General features: G+C 45.5%; 1 protein-coding gene across 3 annotated transcripts in view; it reads right to left on the minus strand.

Moving 5' to 3' along the window:
- MED27 (mediator complex subunit 27) overlaps nucleotides 1-22,358 on the minus strand; it is a 229,865-nt gene that overhangs the window by 33,835 nt on the left and 173,672 nt on the right. For all 3 annotated transcript variants that reach the window (XM_056540499.1, XM_056540498.1, XM_056540500.1), the window contains one exon: nucleotides 3,733-3,840. In XM_056540499.1, the coding sequence (XP_056396474.1) occupies nucleotides 3,733-3,840 (108 nt within the window). The remainder of the gene's footprint in view (nucleotides 1-3,732; nucleotides 3,841-22,358) is intronic.

Raw genomic sequence — 22,358 nt, forward strand, 5'->3', positions numbered from 1 at the left:
AAATTTAGGGAACAAAATATCCCCGAGTAACCCCCGATGTGACAATTATGAGCGTATCGGGAGCGAGGAGGGTGACAGGAGCCGGGCCGCTCTGTAAATACCACCAGCGCTTCGCACGCCGTGACCTCTTCATCGAACGAGTGCCGATGGAGACCGTAGACCGGCAGGAGGCTGGGCCGCCACAGGAAGCACAGAATATCGCTGTTTTCTTTACAGACGTCTCTTGTTTTCCTCATTGGGTTAAAGAGCCATTAAAGGGGAACCCAGGAGAGAAAAGAATAAAATCAACTGGTGCCAAGAAAGTTATACATATTTATCATTTACTTCTGTTTAAAAATGTCAAGTCTTCCAGTACTTATCAGCTGCTGTATGTCCTGGAGGAAGTCATGTAGTCTTTAAAGTCAGACAGTGATCTCTGCTGCCCCCTCTGTCCATGTCAGGAACTGTCCAGAGCAGGAGCGGTTTGCTATGGGGATATGGACACGGACAGTGGTGGAAGCAGACAGCTCAATTCCTGACTGAAAAGATCACATGACTTACTCCAGGACTGACAGCAGCTGATAAGTACTGGAAAGATACATGACTCCTCCAGGGTATACAGCAGCTGATAAGTACTGGAAAGACTACATGACTTCCTCCAGGACATACAGCAGCTTATAAGTACTGGAAAGACTACACGACTTCCTCCAGGACATACAGCAGCTGATAACTACTATAAAGATTACATGACTTCCTCCAGGACATACAGCAGCTGATAAGTACTGGAAAGATTACACGACTTCCTCCAGGACATACAGCAGCTGATAAGTGCTGGAAAGACTACATGACTCCTCCAGGACTTACAGCAGCTGATAAGTACTGGAAAGATACATGACTCCTCCAGGACATACAGCAGCTGATATATACTGGAAAGACTACATGACTCCTCCAGGACATACAGCAGCTGATAAGTACTGGAAAGACTACATGACTTCCTCCAGGACATACAGCAGCTGATAAGTACTGGAAAGATTACATGACTTCCTCCAGAACATACAGCAGCTGATAAGTACTGGAAAGACTACATGACTCCTCCAGGACATACAGCAGCTGATAAGTTCTATAAAGACTACATGACCTCCTCCAGGACATACAGCAGCTGATAAGTACTGGAAATACTACATGACTCCTCCAGGACATACAGCAGCTGATAAGTACTGGAAAGACTACATGACTTCCTCCAGGGCATACAGCAGCTGATAAGTACTGGAAAGACTACATGACTCCTCCAGGACATACAGCAGCTTATAAGTACTGGAAAGACTACATGACTCCTCCAGGACATACAGCAGCTGATAAGTACTGTAAAGACTACATGACTTCCTCCAGGACATACAGCAGCTTATAAGTACTGGAAAGACTACATGACTCCTCCAGGACATACAGCAGCTGATAAGTACTGGAAAGACTACATGACTCCTCCAGGACATACAGCAGCTGATAAGTACTGGAAAGACTACATGACTTCCTCCAAGACATACAGCAGCTGATAAGTACTGGAAAGACTACATGACTTCCTCCAGGACATACAGCAGCTGATATATACTGGGAAGATTACATGACTCCTCCAGGACATACAGCAGCTGATAAGTACTGGGAAGACCACATGACTTCCTCTAGGACATACAGCAGCTGATAAGTACTGGAAAGACTACATGACTTCCTCCAGGACATACAGTAGCTGATAAGTACTGGAAAGACTACATGACTCCTCCAGGACATACAGCAGCTGATAAGTAACAGAAAGATACATGACTCCTCCAGGACATACAGCAGCTGATAAGTACTGGAAAGACTACATGACTTCCTCCAGGACATACAGCAGCTGATAAGTTCTATAAAGACTACATGACCTCCTCCAGGACATACAGCAGCTGATATATACTGGAAAGACTACATGACTCCTCCAGGACATACAGCAGCTGATATATACTGGAAAGACTACATGACTTCCTCCAGGACATACAGCAGCTGATAAGTACTGGGAAGACTACATGACTCCTCCAGGACATACAGCAGCTGATATATACTGGCAAGATTACATGCCTTCCTCCAGGACATACAGCAGCTGATAAATAACGGAAAGACTACATGACTTCCTCCAGGACATACAGCAGCTTATAAGTACTGGAAAGACTACATGACTTCCTCCAGGACATACAGCAGCTTATAAGTACTGGAAAGATTACATAACTTCCTCCAGGACATACAGCAGCTGATAAGTACTGGAAAGACTACATGACTCCTCCAGGACATACAGCAGATGATAAGTAACGGAAAGACTACATGACTTCCTCCAGGACATACAGCAGCTTATACGTACTGGAAAGACTACATGACTCCCTCCAGGACATACAGCAGCTGATAAGTAACAGAAAGACTACATGACTCCTCCAGGGCATACAGCTGCTTATAAGTACTGGAAAGACTACATGACTCCTCCAGGACATACAGAAGCTGATAACTACTGGAAAGACTACATGACTTCCTCCAGGACATACAGCAGCTGATAAGTACTGGAAAGATTACATGACTTCCTCCAGGACATACAGCAGCTTATAAGTACTGGAAAGACTACATGACTCCTCCAGGACATACAGAAGCTGATAACTACTGGAAAGACTACATGACTTCCTCCAGGACATACAGCAGCTGATATTTATTGGAAAGACTACATGACTTCCTCCAGGACATACAGCAGCTGATAAGTAACAGAAGGACTACATGACTTCCTCCAGGACATACAGCAGCTGATATTTATTGGAAAGACTACATGACTTCCTCCAGGACATACAGCAGATGATAAGTACTGGAAAGACTACATGACTCCTCCAGGACATACAGCAGCTGATAAGTACTGGAAAGACTACATGACTCCTCCAGGACATACAGCAGATGATAAGTAACGGAAAGACTACATGACTTCCTCCAGGACATACAGCAGCTTATACGTACTGGAAAGACTACATGACTCCCTCCAGGACATACAGCAGCTGATAAGTAACAGAAAGACTACATGACTCCTCCAGGGCATACAGCTGCTTATAAGTACTGGAAAGACTACATGACTCCTCCAGGGCATACAGCTGCTTATAAGTACTGGAAAGACTACATGACTCCTCCAGGACATACAGAAGCTGATAACTACTGGAAAGACTACATGACTTCCTCCAGGACATACAGCAGCTTATAAGTACTGGAAAGACTACATGACTCCTCCAGGACATACAGCAGCTGATAAGTACTGGAAAGATTACATGACTTTCTCCAGGACATACAGCAGCTGATAACTACTGGAAAGACTACATGACTTCCTCCAGGACATACAGCAGCTGATATTTATTGAAAAGACTACATGACTTCCTCCAGGACATACAGCAGCTGATAAGTAACAGAAGGACTACATGACTTCCTCCAGGACATACAGCAGCTGATAACTACTGGAAAGACTACATGACTTCCTCCAGGACATACAGCAGCTGATATATATTGGAAAGACTACATGACTCCTCCAGGACATACAGCAGCTGATAGAGCACATGATGACAAACCAAATGAGCAACAGGAAGAAAGTATTTGTGAGAGAAATATAGGTACCGAGTAACACATAACTTTTTTTTTTTGTGGGATAGGACAGGTACTCTAAGGGCAAAATGGGCCTGGTCGGGGGTTACGAGAGTCACAAGATCTCACCTTGCCGTCTACAGTATAGACATTTTCGTTGTAGCCCTTCACTATGGTGCGGTCGATGAAGAGGCTGCGCATCACCACGATCACCTTCAACACTTTACCCAGGGTCACCTGCAAAACAGAGGAGGGCGTCAATACGTAACCAAGCACTGGAATCCCCTCAATGCCCCCCACCCTTCAAACCGGAATCCCCTCAATGCCCCCACCCTTCAAACAGGAATCCCCTCAATGCCCCCCACCCTTCAAACAGGAATCCCCTCAATGCTAACAGGAACTAAAACTTTTGCACAAAATGTATTATGTTATTTATGTTGTGCACATCACTTCATAAATTTGCGCAACTAACAGGAATCCCATGAATGGTGCAAAAAAGGGTGAAAAGGCCCTGACACATTCCTATGGCAGCCGGTCACCGCAGTACGGCGCACCAACCAGTGCATCTGCTAACCCCGCCCCATGACATTGGCGCAGACAACATAAAAATAGCGCAAAATCAGATGATATTTTAAGTAATGAAATCACTAAATCCCTGCCTTTCCCTAATGGATCTCACAGCTGAGGGTTTGTAACAATAGCATTCAAACTCTCCATGAGCTAATTTAAAGGGGTACTCCATTTGAAAACATTTTTTTTAAATCAACTGGTGCCAGAAAGGTGAACAGATTTGTAAATTACTTCTATATAAAAATCTTAATCCTTCCAGTACTTATTAGCTGCTATATGCTCCACAGAAAGTTATGTAGTTCTTTCCAGTCTGAACACAGTGCTCTCTGCTGACACCTCTGTCCATTTTAGGAACTGTCCAGAGTAGAAGTAAATCCCTATAGAAAACCTCTCCTGCTCTGGACAGTTCCTGACATTGACAGAGGTGTCAGCAGAGAGCACTGTGGTCAGACTGGAAAGAACTACACAACTTCCTGTGAAGCATACAGCAGCTGATAAGTACTGGAAGGATTAAGCTTTTTATATAGAAGTAATTTACAAATCTCTTTAACTGACACCGGTTGATTAAAAAAATAAAAAAATGTTTTCCAGCGTGGAACCCTAGTAATCCGTGCATGGAGTGAACTCCGCTTCGTGCTGGATGACTGGCGACTACAGTCGCCACGCCCCCTCCCATAGACATGAATGGAGGGGGCATGGCGTGATTTGGATAGGGGATAAGATGTATTTCGGTTGGAGTAGCCCTTTAAACCTTTCCTGAACTGATGAGTTTGTTACAATGTATCAGTGCATGTAAGGAAGATCCTTTTCTATTATTCTTTTTTCCATTTTCCTATTCGAGGTTTTTTAGGGACAAACCAGTGGGAGCTTCTCTGTGCTCCATCTGGCAGGAGCGGGTGAAGAATGGCAGCATGGCAGACATCACCCGTGTATCCGAGTCTATGGGACTGGCAGAAGGATAAAGGGGGCTTTTATTTTTTCTCCTACAAGACTGAGGGAGCGAGCCACCTGGCACGTCAACGTGTTTCTTCTACTTGTGGTGCTGCCTGCCCAAGTGGCCTGTGTTGCTGTGCCAGTGCAGACGGGCGAGGTCTGCTTCAGGTCACTAGCTGCATGAGTGGCCGCTGAGCAGAGCTGGCACCGTGTGCGCCCAGATGGCAGACGGCAAAAAAGGCTCCGTGCAGATAAACTGCTCTAAAAACTATTAAGAATTCATGAAGTGAACCCAGTGTATAGGGGGCGGCTGGCACAGGAAAGGGTCTACCCGACTTAGTACCCACAGATCTACGTATGATGTAAATATAAGGATTGTAGAGGCGTTATCCCGGTTATGGTGGCACCGGGGCACGCCATGTGCTGTAACCAGAAGAGCTTGGCACCTCCACGGGTCACCGCCATGTCTTATTTCTTTCACCTAAATCTGATTAATGTCATTTCCAAATACCCCTGACATATTCAACTCTAGGCTCAAGCTTATATAGTGCAGCATAGGCTATTAGAGAATAATTTAGGGTTTTAAAGGGGTATTCCGCCCCTAGACATCTTATCCCCTATCCAAAGGATAATATGTCAGATCGCGGGCGCTGCTGCGGACCCCCGGGATCTCGGCTGTAGCACAGACCTCCCATAGGCTTGCATTGAGGGGGCGGAGCGTGACGTCACACGGAGGGGGGGGGGGGGGGGTGGAGCCGTGACGTCACAACGCTCCGGCCCCGTGATCGACAGTAATCAGACCCGGAGCGAACACGCTCCGGGGACTGATTTTAACGGGGTGCGGCGTGCAAGATCATGGGGGTCCCCAGTGGCGGGACCCCTGCGATCAGGCATCTTATCCTCTATCCTTTGGATAGGGGATAAGATGTCTAAGCGCCGGAGGACCCCTTTAAGCCATTCTGATTGTGATCATATCCCTGAAATGGTCACTTAAACGGGTACTCCGGTGAAAAATAAATGTTTTCTTTTTTTTTTTATCAACTGTCGCCGAAAAGTTACACAGATTTGTAATTTACTTCTATATAAAACTCTTAAAGGGGTATTCCACCCCTAGACATCTTATCCCCTATCCAAAGGATGCGGCACCCCAGACATCTGGTGCACAGAGCGAACTTCGCTCCATGTTGGATGACTGCAATGCGGGGCGTAGGCACGTGACGTCCCAGCCACGCCCCCTCAATGGAAGTCTATGGGAGGGGGCGTGACGGCCATGACGTCACGGGCCTCTGGCGCTGCACCCAATGCTCTAAACAAACACCGGGTGCAGCAGGGAGATCGCGGGGGTCCCAAGTGGCATGTCCCTTGTGATCAGACATCTTATCCCCTATCCTTTAGATAGGGGATAAGATGTCTAGGGGAGGAGTACCCCTTTAATCCTTCCAATACTTATCAGCTGCTGTATGCTCCACAGGAAGTTGTGTAGTTCTTTCCAGTCTGACCACAGTGCTCTCTGCTGCCACCTCTGTCCGTGTCAGGAACTGTCCAGAGCAGGAGCAAATCCCTATAGCAAACCTCTTCTGCTCTGGACAGTTCCTGACACGAACAGAGGTGTCAGCACAGAGCACTGTGGTCAGACTGGAAAGAACTACACAACTTCCTGTAGAGCATACAGCAGCTGATAAGTACTGGATGGATTAAGATTTTTATATAGAAGTAGTTTACAAATTCGTATAACTTTCGGGCTCCAGATGATTTGAAAACTTTTGTTTTCCACCGGAGTACCCCTTTAAGATATATTGGTTGTACCACAGAAGCAATCCAAGGATTTCTTTTTCTTCTATAGTGCAGCATAGGCTATTGTTAGAGAATAATGTGGAGGTTCTTGTATATGCCTTGTGCTTACCTGTTTTAGATGATGTGGCAGGTATAGGGTTTTCAGCCATAATGATTGTAATCACATCCCTGAAATGATTTTCTAGTGCTGCCTACATTTCCCATGATTCCTCTGGTTTTACAGATAGAGGAGATGAAGTCTCATTACTGCAATTCACCAAATGAGACCAATCTAATCACTTGGCAAGACTCCAACAACCATGAGACTGAACAGCCGAGATTTATGGGTAGGTTGGTGTCATCGCATCATGTGCAGTTTTAATGCATTTTCCATTGTGAAAGTGATTTGACCTGTAATCTTGAGGTGTTGTATGAAGATCTGAAGGGGTACTCCGGCCCTAAGACATCTTATCCCCTATCTGGGACCCCTGCAACCCCGGGGCTGGAGTATCGTGATGTCACACCCCGCCCCCTCAATGCAAGTCTATGGGAGGGGGCGGGGAGTGATGTCACGATACTCCGGGGTCGTGAGTCTTCAGACGCGGAGCCATCATCGCTTCGTGCTGAGACAAGTAGGTGCTGTACGAGAGATTGTGGGGGTCCCCAGCGGCGGGGCCCCTGCGATCAGACATTTGGATAGGGGATAAGATGTCTAAGGGCCGGAGTACCCCTGTGTTCACATGTTGTGGTTTTACCTAATTTTTGTAGCTTTATCTTTTTACTGGGTTTTGACCATTTTTGCTGTGACCTTTCAAAGTTGCTGTAAATAATGTAATTGTAGTCAAACAGTTAAAAAAAAAAAGTCTGAACCAAATGCAGCATAAATGCAAAGTGTGAACACAGCCTCAGGAGAGGTGCCTAACTACTATATATCTTGATCCCATAGGGATAGCAGCAGTATACAGATAGAGCTGGAGGGGAGATGTATAACTGCTATATATCTTGATCCCATTGAGAAAGCAGAAATATACAGATAGAGCTGGAGGGGAGGTGTATAACTACTATATATCCTGATCCCATTGAGAAAGCAGCAATATACAGATAGAGCTGGAGAGGAGGGGAATAACTGCTATATATCTAGATCCCATTGAGAAAGCAGCAATATACAGATAGAGCTGGAGAGGAGATGTTTAACTACTTTAGATCTTGATCCCATAGAGATAGCAGCAGTATACAGATAAAGCTGGAGGGGAGATGTATAACTACTATATATCTTGATCCCATAGAGATAGCAGCAGTATACAGATAAAGCTGGAGGGGAGATGTATAACTACGATATATCTAGATCCCATAGAGATAGCAGAAGTATACAGATTGAGCTGGAGGGGAGGTGTATAACTACTATATATTCTGATCTCCTAAAGAAAGCAGCAGTATACAGATATAGCTGGAGGGGAGATGTATAACTAATATATATCCTGATCCCACAGAGATAGCAGCAGTATAAAGATAGAGCTGGAGGGGAGGTGTATACCTACTATATATCTAGATCCCATAGAGATAGCAGCAGTATACAGATAGAGCTGGAAGGGAGGTGTATAACAACTATATATTCTGATCTCCTAAAGAAAGCAGCAGCAGTATACAGAGAGAGCTGGAGGGGAGGCTGTCCGGGCACGTTGGGTGTTGAAGTTTTGCAACAACTGAAGGCACACTGGTAGGGATACACTGCGACAGACGATGCAGTAAATCTGAATACATAGATCAGAGCCGTCCCCTAATAAATGGCTGATAACAGAGGACAGTAGAGGCATTAGTACGGGAGTATTTTGCCCTCATAGTGCTCGTCCCTCCCTCTCCCTGGTAATTCCCGGTGCAGGGAGGGTATGCAGGTGGCGCAGGGAGGGTATGCAGGTGGCGCAGGGAGGGTATGCAGGTGGCGCAGGGAGGGTATGCAGGTGGCGCAGGGAGGGTATGCAGGTGGCGCAGGGAGGGTATGCAGGTGGCGCAGGGAGGGTATGCAGGTGGCGCAGGGAGGGTATGCAGGTGGCGCAGGGAGGGTATGCAGGTGGCGCAGGGAGGGTAAGTAGGTGGCGCAGGGAGGGTATGCAGGTGGCGCAGGGAGGGTATGCAGGTGGCGCAGGGAGGGTATGCAGGTGGCGCAGGGAGGGTATGCAGGTGGCGCAGGGAGGGTATGCAGGTGGCGCAGGGAGGGTATGCAGGTGGCGCAGGGAGGGTATGCAGGTGGCGCAGGGAGGGTATGCAGGTGGCGCAGGGAGGGTATGCAGGTGGAGCAGGGAGGGTATGCAGGTGGCGCAGGGAGGGTATGCAGGTGGCGCAGGGAGGGTATGCAGGTGGCGCAGGGAGGGTATGCAGGTGGCGCAGGGAGGGTATGCAGGTGGCGCAGGGAGGGTATGCAGGTGGCGCAGGGAGGGTATGCAGGTGGTGCAGGGAGGGTATGCAGGTGGCGCAGGGAGGGTATGCAGGTGGCGTAGGGAGGGTATGCAGGTAGTGCAGGGAGGGTATGCAGGTGGCGCAGGGAGGGTATGCAGGTAGTGCAGGGAGGGTATGCAGGTGGCGCAGGGAGGGTATGCAGGTGCCGCAGGGAGGGTATGCAGGTGGTGCAGGGAGGGTATGCAGGTGGCGCAGGGAGGGTATGCAGGTGGCGCAGGTACTTGGCACGTGTCCCCGTCGGGGCTCCTAATGAAGTGTGACACCTCTTTGGCAGTGGAGAGGAAGAAGTGAAAGATCAACATATTCCGAAAAGCCCCAAGACGCAGGATCTGTGCGAGAGGAAAAAACTTCCTCAACCTCTCACATGAGGGAACATGAAATATAGATGCGCCCATAACCCCCTCCTCCGCCCACAGCTTATGTAGCTAAATCCCCAAACAATTTCCTGCCCCGGTACACGTTGCGGGTCACCAAACAATTATCTCCGCCGCGTCCTTCCCGTCCCTGTAGGTCAAGAAACCTTAGAAGACATGGAAAGAGACGACCGTGAGGATCTGGGAAGGGGCCCCTGCACTGATGCCACTTCATACCGCCACTAGGGGCCCAAGGTCCTGAAGTCTTGGGGGAAATCCCACTCTTCCCCCTTTTTCCTGACAAGTTGGTTCATTCTTTGGTCTGGTGTATGTAGAGCCAGGGTCGAACCACCTGCTAGAAGGGGAGAAGCCACTCTCTCCCATGATTACAACACAGACTGACCAATTAGGGCACAATGTCTTGGGGCCAATTCCCCGCCCTCTTGTCAATGCTGCCCAGTGCCAGGGTCAAACCATCTGCTAGATGGGGAAATGTCACTTCTCGGGGCCAGAAGGTTGTCCCCATTTATATGGTTATTTGGTCCATTCTTCAGTCTTATGAATGGAGTGCCAGGGTTGAACCACGTGCTAGAAGGGGAAAAGCCCCCCCGCTCTCCTATGATTGCAACACAGACTGACCCCTTAGGGCACAAAGTCTTGGGCTAAATCCTCCAACCTTTTTCAAAGAATCTTGGCACCTGTTTCCACCACCCATTTATATGGGCATTTGGTCCATTCTCCAGCCTCTCTTATGTAGCACCAGGGTCACACTACCTGCTATAAGGGGGGGAATTGGGAGCCCCTCTCCTTACTATGATTGCAACGCAGACTTGGGACACAAAGTCCATGACCCTTTGGTTAATTGTTCCGGCCGGGGTGGGTCAAACCAGAGAAAGTACGTTCTACTATATTACTATAACTGACACAGACTCACCCCCCCCCCCCATATTTATAATGGTTATTCGGTCCATTCTCCAGCCTTTCGTATTTAGGGTCAGGGTCTCCCTCTCTCCTGTGATCACAATACAGACTGACCACTTGGGGCCTAAGGTCTAAGGCAGTGTTTCCCAAACACTGTCCGGGCATGATGGGTGTTCTAGTTTTTGCAACAGCTGGAGGCACCCTGCTTGGGAAACACTGGTTTTAATTGCCCCAATGATCATTTGGTCTACTCTCCAGTCTTCATTTTTTTTTTTTTCGTAGTGCCAGGGTCAAACCATCTGGTAGAAAGGGGGAGCAACCACCCTCGTTGCTATAATCCCCACATATCAAATCTATAAACCCTCGTTGCTATATCCCACATATACCGACCACTTGGGACATGAAGCCTCTAGGAGTCGTTTGTCTCCCCCCCTTCCACAACCATTTGGTCCATTCTACAGTCTTTTGTTTGAAGTGCCAGGGTGATACCACTTGCTAAAGGGGGGGGGGGGCACTCTCTTTCCCATGAGCCCTACACAGACTGACTCTCGTAAATACCCTCTTGCTGTGTTGGCATTACCAGCTGGCACCTTCCTGGGCTCTAATTGTATTTGAGAGATTAACAGCCTCTCCGAATAAAAAAAAAGCGTCAAAATCTGCGTTATCCGACAGTAAGAGCGCTCAGAGCGGGGAATTAGGAAGGAGGACGGAGATTCTTACACGGATTTGAAAGTGGCTGAATCAGCAGGTTTAGGCCGATTTATAACATTCACACAAACTATGAGATTTAAAGAACTCCCCCGACAACAAAAAGAACTTTAGGGAAGAGACGTCTTGTAGGATTTACCTATTTGCCCTAGAGCGGGGGGAAGGGGGGGGGGGGACCTCCAGCTGTTGCAAAACTACAGCTCCCAGCTTAAAGAAGCACTTTAAGAATTATTATTTTCTTATATAGTGCAGCATAGGCTATTAGAGAATAATGAGGAGGCTCTTGAGTATGTCTTGTGCTTACCTGTTTTAGATGATGTGGCAAGCATGTTTTTTAATTTTTCTTTTTTATAGCTCTACTGATTGCAATCCCATCTTTGCAACGATTCCCCTAATGCTGCCTACATGTCCCATAATTCCTCTGGCTTTGCAGAGAGAGGGGGTGGAGTATTATCACTGCGATTCACCTAATGAGACCGACCTATTCACCTACATAGCTAAGACTTATGGGTGGGTTGAGAAGTGTCTTATTAACAGCAGCTAATTAAAGCAAGCAGAGCTGCAGTGTAAAGCATGGGGGGGGGGGGGGGGTTTGCACAGAATAGAACGGTGCGTCACAACAGCTGTTGGAAAACTACAACTACCAGCATGCCCGGACAGCCTGGGAGTTGTTGTTTTGCATCAGATGGAGGCACACTGGTTGGGAAGCACTGGGGTATAATGCAGTGGTCTCCAAATTATGGCCCTCAAGGCATATTGGGAGTTGTAGTTTTGCAAGAGCTGGAGGGCCACAGTTTTAAGACCCCAGTGCTTTCCAACCAGGATGGCTGTCCAGGCATATTGGGAGTTGTAGTTTTGTAAGAGCTGGACAGCCATCGGCTGTCTATACATGCTGAAAGTTGCAGTTTTACAACACACGAAGACATCCTGGTTGGAAAGCACTGGGGTCTTCAAACTGTGGCCCTCCAGCTCTTGCAAAACTACAGCTCCCAGCATGACCAGACCGCCTGGGAGTTGTAGTTTTGCAACAGATGGAGGCATGCTGGTTGGGAAGTACTGGGTATAAGGCAGTGGTCCCCCAATTTTGGCCCTCTAGCTCTTGCAAAACTACAACTCCCAGCATACCTGGACAGCTGGGAGTTGTAGTTTTGCAACAAATGGAGGTACCTTGGTTGGGAAACACTGTGGTATAGGGCAGTGGTTTCAAAACTGTGTCTGACCAGCTCTTGCAAGACTACAACTCCCAGCATACCCAGACAGCCAATAACTGTCTGGGCATGTTGGGAGTTGTAGTTTTTAAACAGCTGGAGTTCCGCAGTTTAACTGTCTGAGTGCTGGGAGTTGTAGTTTTGCAACAGCTGGAGGTCCACAGTTTGGCTGTCCGGGCATGCTGGGAGTTGTAGTTTTGCAACAGCTGGAGGTCCACAGTTTGGCTGTCCGGGCATGCTGGGAGTTGTAGTTTTGCAACAGTTGGAGGTCCACAGTTTGGCTGTCAGGGCATGCTGGGAGTTGTAGTTTTGCCACAGTGCAACTAAAGGAGGGAATAGTTTGCTGCACACACTGTGCCACTATTTCCCAACCAGGGTGCCTCCAGCTCTTGCAAAACTAAGACACCCAGCATGCCTGGAAAGCAGACGGCTGTGAGTTGCTGGGAGTTGTAGTTTTGCAACAGCTGGAGGTGCGAAGTTTGGAGATCACTACCCTATGTGGACTTGTAGTCCTATTCCCCTTCCGTCTTCCTCTCGTTTCGGCTGGCGGTGTGTAAGGGGTTAAACAGTCGGGGAAGCGGTGCTAAGTTGATGCCAGCAGAAATCAGGAAGCGGCGCTGACAATACCGGGGGGATCGCCCTTGTAGGACTGCGCTGCACTCATTACATTGTTTTACTACAAAGCTATGAATTTCAAGCGCTCGGGGATCCTTGGGGGAAAGCTCTAAATCCCTATTAATAAGGAAACAACGCTCCCCTGCCTGGATCTCACCTGGCACCGCCATACGGAACATCACAGCCGCCGATCATGAAAATTCTACAGTAAATACAATTACGCCCTTGAATCGTCCTCGGCCGCCGGGCCCCTTGGTGATTCTTCATTATCCCTTCACCTGGGTCGCAACCAACATGGCCGCCCTCGGGGTCGTCACCCAACCCAGCAACTATATGTCCAAACATTGCCTCTTCCACCATGTAGTGTTGGGCATTGTGTCCTGCCCTAAGGGGGCACTCTACCTTCTTCCTGCCAGTACATTTCGTTTTCCTTTTTGGCATCAGCATCATTGAGCTCTTCAGCACTAAGGGCCAACCTTGATCCTTAGGACCAGTCCCAGTCAGTCCCAGTCCAGTTCTGCCATAATGCTCTACTCCTAGGGGGCGCCCTCTGACAACCAGTACATTTTATTATAGAGGGCGCTCTACTTTCAGTGTGATAAGAAGACTATCTGCCCCCCGTGCATGCTGCTTTCCTCTTTGGCATCGGTCTCACACAGCTCTTCACCACTCAGATCCAATCTCTTTCTTTCATACATCAGAACAGAGGTGGTCAGACAGTGGTGTTTGCTCTAAGCTGATCCTAGGTCTATCCCGGTCCTAGGACTATCCTGGTCCTTGGTCTATCCCGGTCCTTGGTCTATCCCGGTCCTAGGTCTATCCCGGTCCTTGGTCTATCCCGGTCCTAGGTCTATCCCGGTCCTAGGTCTATCCCGGTCCTAGGTCTATCCCGGTCCTAGGTCTATCCCGGTCCTAGGTCTATCCCGGTCCTAGGTCTATCCCGGTCCTAGGTCTATCCCGGTCCTTGGTCTATGCCGGTCCTAGGTCTATCCCGGTCCTAGGTCTATCCCGGTCCTAGGTCTATCCCGGTCCTAGGTCTATCCCGGTCCTTGGTCTATCCCGGTCCTTGGTCTATCCCGGTCCTTGGTCTATCCCGGTCCTTGGTCTATCCCGGTCCTTGGTCTATCCCGGTCCTTGGTCTATCCCGGTCCTAGGTCTATCCCGGTCCTAGGTCTATCCCGGTCCTAGGTCTATCCCGGTCCTAGGTCTATCCCGGTCCTAGGTCTATCCTGGTCCTAGGTCTATCCTGGTCCTAGTGTACAACAAAGAAAAAACAGATGTCCTGCACTCACTGCTCAGACTCTGGTCAGTCGGCTCCCATCTAGGGCTGCTCCTCTGGTTTGGTGGTCAGGATAGCGTGGGGCGCTCAGAGGCAGGACATCTGTTTGTTTCTTCGTTGTACACTTTATTGATCGCTATTCTACTTGCCCAAGCACCTCCGCGGCTGGTATAATTGGCTACCTGACCTGGTAAGACACCATCCATCTCGTGAGACTGCGACCGTAAGGTATCGGTGCCACTTATTCTTTCTCTTATTGTTATTTACTATCCTTATCTTAGGCCTATCCTTATCCTAGGCCTATCCTTATCCTAGGTCTATCCTTATCCTAGGCCTATCCTTATCCTAGGCCTATCCTTATCCTAGGTCTATCCTTATCCTAGGCCTATCCTTATCCTAGGCCTATCCTTATCCTAGGCCTATCCTTATCCTAGGCCTATCCTTATCCTAGGTCTATCCTTATCCTAGGTCTATCCTTATCCTAGGTCTATCCTTATCCTAGGTCTATCCTTATCTTAGGTCTATCCTTATCTTAGGTCTATCCTTATCTTAGGTCTATCCTTATCCTAGGTCTATCCTTATCCTAGGTCTATCCTTATCCTAGGCCTATCCTTATCCTAGGCCTATCCTTATCCTAGGTCTATCCTTATCCTAGGTCTATCCTTATCCTAGGTCTATCCTTATCCTAGGTCTATCCTTATCCTAGGTCTATCCTTATCTTAGGTCTATCCTTATCTTAGGTCTATCCTTATCTTAGGTCTATCCTTATCTTAGGTCTATCCTTATCTTAGGTCTATCCTTATCCTAGGTCTATCCTTATCCTAGGTCTATCCTTATCCTAGGTCTATTATTATCCTAATACTATCCTGATCTTTGGATGCTATCCTGATTCTAGCTCTATCCTGATCCTAATACTATCCTGATCTTTGGATGCTATCCTGATTCTAGCTCTATCCTGATCCTAGGTCTATCCTGATCCTAATACTATCCTAATCCTTGGATACTATCCTGATCCTAGCTCTATCCTGATCCTTGGTGTATAGGGCATTGTGGGAGTTGTAGTTTTGAAACCTCTGGAGGTGCACAGGTTGGAAACCACTGCTATATGCAATGAGCGATGCTGTCAGAGCATGCTGAGAGTTGTAGTTTTGCAACCTCTGGGAGGACCCCATTTTGGAGACCACTGATCTAGGCTGTCCGGGAATGATGGGAGTTGTAGTTTTGCAACAGCTGGAGGCACCCTTGTTGGGAACCACTGTTCTAACATAAGAATCTAAGATTCTTATAAGAAGACAATCCGCCCCATTTTGCATGCACGGATCCGCTCGTCGGCCTGACCTTGTCAGACGGCCCCGCTCGCCGAACGAGCCCTGTTGTGTACGATTTCCGTTTATCCCCCCACAATGTCAAACAAGGACGATCAGCACTTTTTTTTTTGTCAGATGAGACAGAACAAGGGGGGAACGCGCGGCACAAACTACAGCGGGATCGAAGGAGCATTCACAGCCCTAGGAGGAACTTTGAAGTGAAGAAAATGTGAGGTGCTGAAATATTAATTAAGTGCGCATTACAATACATTCCCCTCAGAAGCCGCGCGGCGCGGGCGACTCTTAAGGAAGTGGATAGCGCTCAATATTCCTCCTGGTCGCTAAACGGCCTAATTATTTCCCCAGCACCTCTAGTCTGACAAGGAATTATCTGAGGAGAAAAGTTTTCGCTGGGGCTCGTGGGCTCCTTAAACTTCGGTGACACTGCCGATTCCCCCCGAGGGAGAGAATTGTGTCGGCAGCTATAAATATACATCTGCTACATCGCTCTCCGTAATGAGGACCAGGCAATTGTCTCTAATTTACACTGATCACTGCCGAGGACTGATGCCTGCGCCGAGCGCCGCCGCCGCCTGCTGCTCGATTTTTAGCACCCATGGACAAAAATCAATTCCGCCTTAAAAGGGGCAGATGTATTCTTAGTCATCGTGTGCCGTGGAGGTCCGAGAACCAAGACCGCCATTGATTTCAAGATCAGCGAGGTCGCAGTGCTTGGTGACGCTGCCGAAGTCCTTTGGCTTGTGCGCGGTTCTTTTACGAAAAACATCAAGATTTAAAGCGTACCCGTCATATCCAACAAAAATATATATTTTTCAAATATATCACTTAGCACCTAATCCTGACCATGTACATGTAATTTCTATGTGTCTAGCACCTTTATTTTTTTTTTTTATTACACTTTTAATTTAGCTCACTAGTCTGAATTCCTCTCAAAGGGAGGGGGCGTGGCCTCACTGGGCAGGTCTCCGCCCCCTCCCTCTGTATGCTGTCTGCTCACATCTCCCCTAGCATTAGCAAAACTACAACTCCCAGCATGTCCTCACTGACAGTAGTGGGACACAAGCTGACAGTTTGAGGAGCCCTGTGCTCACAGCTGTCAATCAAGGAAGTGTGTCCATGACATAGGTGGTGACTCATGGACAAAGCAGGACTAGTATGTCTCCAAGCAGGCAGGGGGGCAGTTGTTCGACTGGCTTTTTCAGCAATTGCAAAACCTATTGGTTATACACGCTTTACAACATATCAAGAGTATTTGTATCGGACAGTGCCCATTTAATTTCACCTTAAAAGGGGCAGACACATTCTTAGTCGTCGTCTGCCATGGAGGTCCAAGAACCAAGACTGACATTGATTTCATGACTGGCGAGATCGCGGCGTTTGGTGACAGTGGCGAATTCCTTTAGCCTGCTTGCGGTTCCTTCGTCGAGAACGTTGTGAATTAATTCCGCCTTAAAAAGGGGAGGCACATTCTTAGCCATTGTCTACCGTGGAGGTCCGAGAACCAAGACTGCCATAGGTTTCCAGATTGGTGAGGTTGTGGCGCTTGGTGACAGAGCCGAACTCCCTTGGCCTGCTTGCGGTTCCTTCGTCGTGAATCAATAAAACCTTAAAAGGGGCAGATGCATTTTTAGTCATCGTCTGCCGTGGAGGTCCAAGAACCAAGACTGCCAATGATTTTGAGATCAGCGAGGCGACAGTGGCGAACTCTTTTGACCTCCATGCGGTTCCTTCACGAAGAACGTTGTGAATTAATTCCACCTTAAAGGTGTACTCCGGCGCTGCAGCGTTCTCAACATTTTGTTCAGAACGCTTAAAGCCAGAGGCTGTGATCGTGACGTCCCAGCCACACCCCCTTGTCACTTTATGCCCCCTCCATTCATGTCTATGGGAGGGGGGAGGGGGGAGCGTGTCGCTAACATGCCCCCTCCCATAGACATGAATGGAGGGGGCATGGCATGATGTGACGAGGGGCGTGACATCACAACCACTTGGAACCGGCACTTGTTTAGAACGCTGGGTGCTGCAGGAGATCGCGAGGGGCCCCAGCAGTGGGACCTCCGCTATCCGACATCTTATTCCCTATCCAAAGGATAGGAGATAAGATGTCTAGCAGCGGAGTACCCCTTTAAAAGGGGAGGCACATTCTAAGCCATTGTCTGACATGGCGGTCGTAGACATAGTACTGCCACTGATAAGAAAATTTCGTGTTTAGTAACGTCAACAAATTCTTTAAATCTGTTGAGTTTCCTTTATATTAAAAAAAATTTTTTACATTTTAAAAAATCTATTCTTAAAGGGGAGATCCATTCTTGGTTATCTTCTATCATGAAGATCTGCATCAAACTCTTGGCTTGTGTGCATTTCCTCTAAACAGGAAAGTTCGACTTCAAGGGTTATTTTATTTGACTATGCTACAGGGGCTGTAAAGTTAGTGTAGTCCATATAGTGTCTGTACCTGTGTGTGACGGTTTTCTCACAATTCTTCTTTGATTTTCGCCACAATATTTATTTTTAACAGCATACAAAATGAGTGTTGTTTTCCCAGGTTGCAGTGCTGCCCGAGATGTGACATCACTAGTCAAGTGTGCAAAGGGAGCCTGTCTGTTGTTCAATGGGTGAAGAGAGAAATCATTTTGCAATAGCTGGAGGCACCCTGGTTAGAAAACACTGGTCTTTTAAATGGAATGCAACTCATTTGTGTTTTATAGGGTGGGGGGGGGGTGGCTGATGTGTGGGAGGGAGGAAAGTAACCTCACACTTACAAACAAGGAAGCATGGGACTTGTAGTTGTAGGGAAGGAACTCCAACAGGAAATAGCCAGTTTACAAAAAGCTAGTCACAGTGTTATGGTAATCTCACAACATAGCCATTTAGCCCGAAGACAAGCGCAGATCCTTCCTAAGCATGTCCATTACAGTCTCGCAGGTAAGTACTAAAAAAGAACATGGTGGAGAACCCCTTTACGTTCTAACACAGAGTTTACCACCCAAGGTGCCTCCAGTTATTGTGAAACTACAACTCTTAGCATATGCACAAGAGATATGAAGGAGTCCTCGTCTTCTTCTTGAATTTAGGTCAGTTCAATACAACTCACAGTCCAGTGACTGTTGTGACACTATAAGTCCCAGCATGTCCTGGCCAGTAGGGAACAACCGGAGGCCCTTCAGCTGTTGTGAAACTACAACTCCCAGCATGGTCTGGCCAGTGGGGAGTAAACTTTAGCCCTTCAATGGTTGTGAAATTACAACTACCAGCATCTAAACCAGTGTTTTCCAACCAGGCTACCTCCAGCTGTTGCAAAACTACAACTCCCAGCATGCCCGGACAGCCGTTGGCTGTCCGGGCATGCTGGGAGTTGTAGTTTTACAACAGCTTGAGGCACCCTGGTTGAAAAACACTGATCTAAACAAACACAATTTCACTATTCTATATGAATCTAGGCCAGTTCTGCCCACCTAGTAGTCCATCTGTTGTGGAACTACAACTCCCAGAACGCTCTGATCTGTGGTGTGCAGCATACCCCCTTCATAACTATTATGAAACTAAGACTCATAGTATTTGAACACAATTTTAAAGAATTATTCTCTGCCAGGGCATGCTGGGAGTTGTAGTTTTACAGGAGCCAAGAACAAGGATCCAGAAAAAAAACGTTGAGTGAATGCCAAGAGCGTGTAATTACCGATGTGCGGCCGTCCGCCGCCGTCTGCCTGAGCCGCATTAATGCTGACAGCCTCCCGCTCGCAGAGGAGAAACTTTCCCGGTTACGTTTTTAAACTTCTTCTGTCCACAGCCGCTTAGACAGCCCTGCGCTTTTTAATATTTCGCCCGCAGGACGTGAGCGCCGTGACCTTGATGTGGAAAGTTTTAATTCAAATCAATACATAAGCAAGGTCATTTTAAAATTCAATTAATATGAATGGAAATGTGAGAGCTGCGCCATTCCTGCAGGAGGACGAGGGGGGCGCAAAACCTGTTTATTTTAATGTTGTTTTATTAATCTCTATCTGTAACAGGTGAAATGAGGAGAAGAGGATTAAACCACCCAGGAGGGGACCGGACCAAGGAAAAAGCTGAATATTAAAGCGTCTTATAGTAAAATACACAGACAACATGATAATTATTACCGTACAAGAATATAACTACTATAATACTGTCCCCTATATACAAGAATATAACTACTATAATACTGCTCCTATATACAAGAATATAACTACTATAATACTGCTCCTATATACAAGAATATATCTGCTATAATACTGCCCCTATATACAAGAATATAACTACTATGATACTGCCCCTATATACAAGAATATAACTACTATAATACTGCCCCTATATACAAGAATATAACTACTATAATACTGCCCCTATATACAAGAATATAACTACTATGATACTGCCCCTATATACAAGAATATAACTACTATAATACTGCCCCTATATACAAGAATATAACTACTATAATACTGTCCCCTATATACAAGAATATAACTACTATAATACTGCTCCTATATACAAGAATATAACTACTATAATACTGCTCCTATATACAAGAATATATCTGCTATAATACTGCCCCTATATACAAGAATATAACTACTATGATACTGCCCCTATATACAAGAATATAACTACTATAATACTGCCCCTATATACAAGAATATAACTACTATAATACTGCCCCTATATACAAGAATATAACTACTATAATACTGCCCCTATATACAAGAATATAACTACTATAATACCGCTCATATATACAAGAATATAACTACTATAATACTGCTCCTATATACAAGAATATAACTACTATAATACTGCCCCTATATACAAGAATATAACTACTATAATACTGCCCCTATATACAAGAATATAACTACTATAATACTGCCCCTATATACAAGAATATAACTACTATAATACTGCCCCTATATACAAGAATATAACTACTATAATACTGCCCCTATATACAAGAATATAACTACTATAATACTGCTTCTATATACAAGAATATAACTACTATAATACTGCTTCTATATACAAGAATATAACTACTATAATACTGCTCCTATATACAAGAATATAACTACTATAATACTGCCTCCTATATACAATAATATAACTACTATAATACGGCTCCTATATACAAGAATATTTCTACTATAATACTGCTCCTACATACAAGAATATAACTACTATAATACGGCTCCTATATACAAGAATATAACTACTATAATACTGCTCCTAAATACAAGAATATAACTACTATAATACTGCCCCTATTTACAAGAATATAGCTACTATAATACTGCTCCTATTTACAAGAATATAGCTACTATAATACTGCCTCCTATATACAATAATATAACTACTATAATACGGCTCCTATATACAAGAATATTTCTACTATAATACTGCTCCTATATACAAGAATATAACTACTATAATACGGCTCCTATATACAAGAATATAACTACTATAATACTGCTCCTAAATACAAGAATATAACTACTATAATACTGCCTCCTATATACAAGAATATAACTACTATAATACTGCTCCTATATTCAAGAATATAACTACTATAATACTGCCCCTATTTACAAGAATATAGCTACTATAATACTGCTCCTATTTACAAGAATATAGCTACTATAATACTGCTCCTATATACAAGAATATAACTACTATAATACTGCTCCTATATACAAGAATATAACTACTATAATACTGCCCCTATATACAAGAATATAACTACGATAATACTGCCCCTATATACAAGAATATAACTACTATAATACTGCCCCTATATACAAGAATATAACTACTATAATACTGCCCCTATATACAAGAATATAACTACTATAATACTGCTCCTATATACAAGAATATAACTACTATAATACTGCTCCTATATACAAGAATATATCTACTATAATACTGCTCCTATATACAAGAATATAACTACTATAATACTGCCTCCTATATACAAGAATATAACTACTATAATACTGCTCCTATATACAAGAATATAACTACTATAATACTGCTCCTATATACAAGAATATAACTACTATAATACTGCTCCTATATACAAGAATATAACTGCTATAATACTGCTCCTATATACAAGAATATAACTACTATAATACTGCTCCTATATACAAGAATATAACTACTATAATACTGCCTCCTATATACAAGAATATAACTACTATAATACTGCTCCTATATACAAGAATATAACTACTATAATACTGCCTCCTATATACAAGAATATATCTACTATAATACTGCTCCTATATACAGGAATATAACTACTATAATACTGCTCCTATATACAAGAATATAACTACTATAATACTGTTCCTATATACAAGAATATAACTACTATAATACTGCTCCTATATACAAGAATATAACTACTATAATACTGCTCCTATATACAAGAATATAACTACTATAATACTGCTCCTATATACAAGAATATAACTACTATAATACTGCTCCTATATACAAGAATATAACTACTATAATACTGCTCCTATATACAAGAATATAACTACTATAATACTCCTCCTATATACAAGAATATAACTACTATAATACTCCT

The sequence above is a fragment of the Hyla sarda genome, chromosome 9 (genome assembly GCF_029499605.1).
Source record: "Hyla sarda isolate aHylSar1 chromosome 9, aHylSar1.hap1, whole genome shotgun sequence".
NCBI lineage: Eukaryota > Metazoa > Chordata > Amphibia > Anura > Hylidae > Hyla > Hyla sarda.